The 2,146-nt window shown below is 59.1% G+C and overlaps 1 protein-coding gene across 1 annotated transcript in view; it reads left to right on the top strand.

Annotated features, from left to right (window-relative positions):
• HSPG2 (heparan sulfate proteoglycan 2) overlaps nt 1-2,146 on the top strand; it is an 82,302-nt gene that overhangs the window by 19,215 nt on the left and 60,941 nt on the right. The window contains 2 exon segments of the mRNA XM_010830236.1: nt 2-55; nt 1,998-2,129. Of these exon segments, the coding sequence (XP_010828538.1) occupies nt 2-55; nt 1,998-2,129 (186 nt within the window).

Raw genomic sequence — 2,146 nt, 5'->3', positions numbered from 1 at the left:
TGGCGCTGCGATGGCGACTTTGACTGTGAGGACCACACCGACGAGGCCGACTGCCGTGAGTGTCCGCCCCGCTGTCCGTGCTCCCCGAGCCCCCACCCCTCTCCGGCGGGTCTGTGCGCCGTCCCCTGGCTGAGTGGTGGAGGCCCTGGGGGCAGACTTGTGAGGTCTCTCCCTCTCTCTGACGCTGAGCTGGCCTTTGTCGCGAGCACCATGGCTGGAGAGCCGGTGGTCAGTGTCTATTTACTCGTTACTATTAGTCACGTATGCTTGTGTGGGGGTCAGATGAGTGGCTGAGTGGGCTTGATAAACCAGGGTCCCTTGATGATAGACGTGTGAGGTAAAGCCTTCCCTTTAAGGGCCTAGAGGTTTTTCATCTAGAGCTGGTTCTGCATTATTTGTTCCTCTATCTGCAGCTTTTCATCCATGTAACCATTCAACCACCCACGACCTGTCCGTCGGTCCAACATCCTTTCTTCCTCCCATCCATCTGTCCACCCACCATCCACCTGTCTATTCATCCGTTGCTGAGCTGCAAAACCCCTCATCTACCTGTCCATCCAGTGTCCTTCCTCCTGTCCACTGCACCGTAAATTCCATCATAAATCTCTCTGTCCATCTATCCATCTGTCCAGCATCGTTCCTCCCATCCGTCTCTTCTCCATCCGTCCATCCATCATCCTTCTATGCATTATCCATCTTGCCAGCTCCCCATTCCACTAGCCATTCATGGAGCCAACATCTTTCTCGCCTCCCATTCATCTGTCCAGCCACCCTTCTCTCCACTGCCCACCCATCCGCCTAGTCAGTGTGATAGACACCGTGACAGTTAAGTGGGTGAGCCTGGAGGGCCAGAGACCACCTCAGGTAGCATCTTGCATGTCCGATCGTATGAGGCGAAGCCGGGGGCCTGTTAGGCCCCAGATTGAGGATAATGGAAGCCTTGCTCTGTGACCCTGGGTCACAGTCTGAGCCTGCTGACATTCCGAATGTCCACGGGTCCAGCCTCTCCTCCTCGCCTCCCCTGCAGTCCCCGCTTCACAGCAAACCCTGGAGAGAGAGGGGCAGCGTCGTGCTGCAGACTGGCAGAGTTTTATGTCACCCCTCTGTGACTCCAAGCTTGCCTGACAACCCAGTCCCTTGAGAGGGAGAAGTAATTGAGGGTTTTAGTTGAAAAGCGCTTCTCGGAGGCCTCTGCAGGGCAACAGTCCAAGGAAAGCCAAGTCCTTGCTGACCGAGTGCAGAACAGAGGGCGTGAAAGGGGAGTGGCTCTGGAGGCTGGTGGGGTCTCGGGAGGAGCAGTAGGTGGGTCCTCCTGGCCTCCTCTGAGCTCCCCCTCTGTGGCCAGGTGGCCTCTGCTCCTACACCCCTCTGCCCTGTCTGCCCCTGCTTGTGTGTCTGTCTCAAGCTCCGTGTCCCTGAAGAAGAATGTCAGTTAGCATCTACTAGAGATGCCTAGCTGGGGCCCAACCCTGGAGCCGGGTCAGCTCCAGGCCTCTGACCAGTCCATGGACGGCTGTCTCGGGTCAGGTGCCACCCCTGGGCCCCTTAGAGGGGTACAGGGCAGCGAGATCTGGGCTGCAGCAGACCCTTGCTAAAGGCCTTTCCAGTAGACAGAAGTGCCCAGGTAGCACCCGGTGTCCCAAGGCACTGGCTCCCGGGGCCATGCCTTTGATCTTGTGCGTCTCTCGTGGCTGGATGGGGGAGGAGCTGCATGACTGCTGTGCCAGGTGTGACTCTGTCAGGGGATACAGGTGGAGTGTGTTGGACGGATGACTGGGGACCACGGCATTGTGGGCAGTGTCGTGGAGGCAGAGTCTGGGCCTGGTCAGGGGGCCTGTGTTGTCAAGCAGGCAAGATGAGAGCGTGATCCTAGGAACACCCAGAGAAGGTGGGCAGCCTGGGCTGGGGGCCATAAGTAGGCAAGGGCTTGGTGGGGTGGGGGTGGGTCCTCCCTGAGGGCAGTGCCCGCTGCCCACACCACCTGGCTCTGTCTCCAGCTGTCAAGCGCCCTGAGGATGTCTGTGGGCCCACCAAGTTCCGCTGCGTGTCCACAAACACCTGCATCCCGGCCAGCTTCCACTGCGACGAGGAGAGCGACTGTCCGGACCGCAGCGACGAGTTCGGCTGCAGTGAGCGAGGAGCTGGG

Source organism: Bison bison, unplaced genomic scaffold (genome assembly GCF_000754665.1).
Source record: "Bison bison bison isolate TAMUID 2011002044 unplaced genomic scaffold, Bison_UMD1.0 scf7180017864516, whole genome shotgun sequence".
NCBI lineage: Eukaryota > Metazoa > Chordata > Mammalia > Artiodactyla > Bovidae > Bison > Bison bison.
The sequence above is the reverse complement of the archived record's forward strand: the minus strand, read 5'-3'. Positions and strand labels throughout refer to the sequence as shown.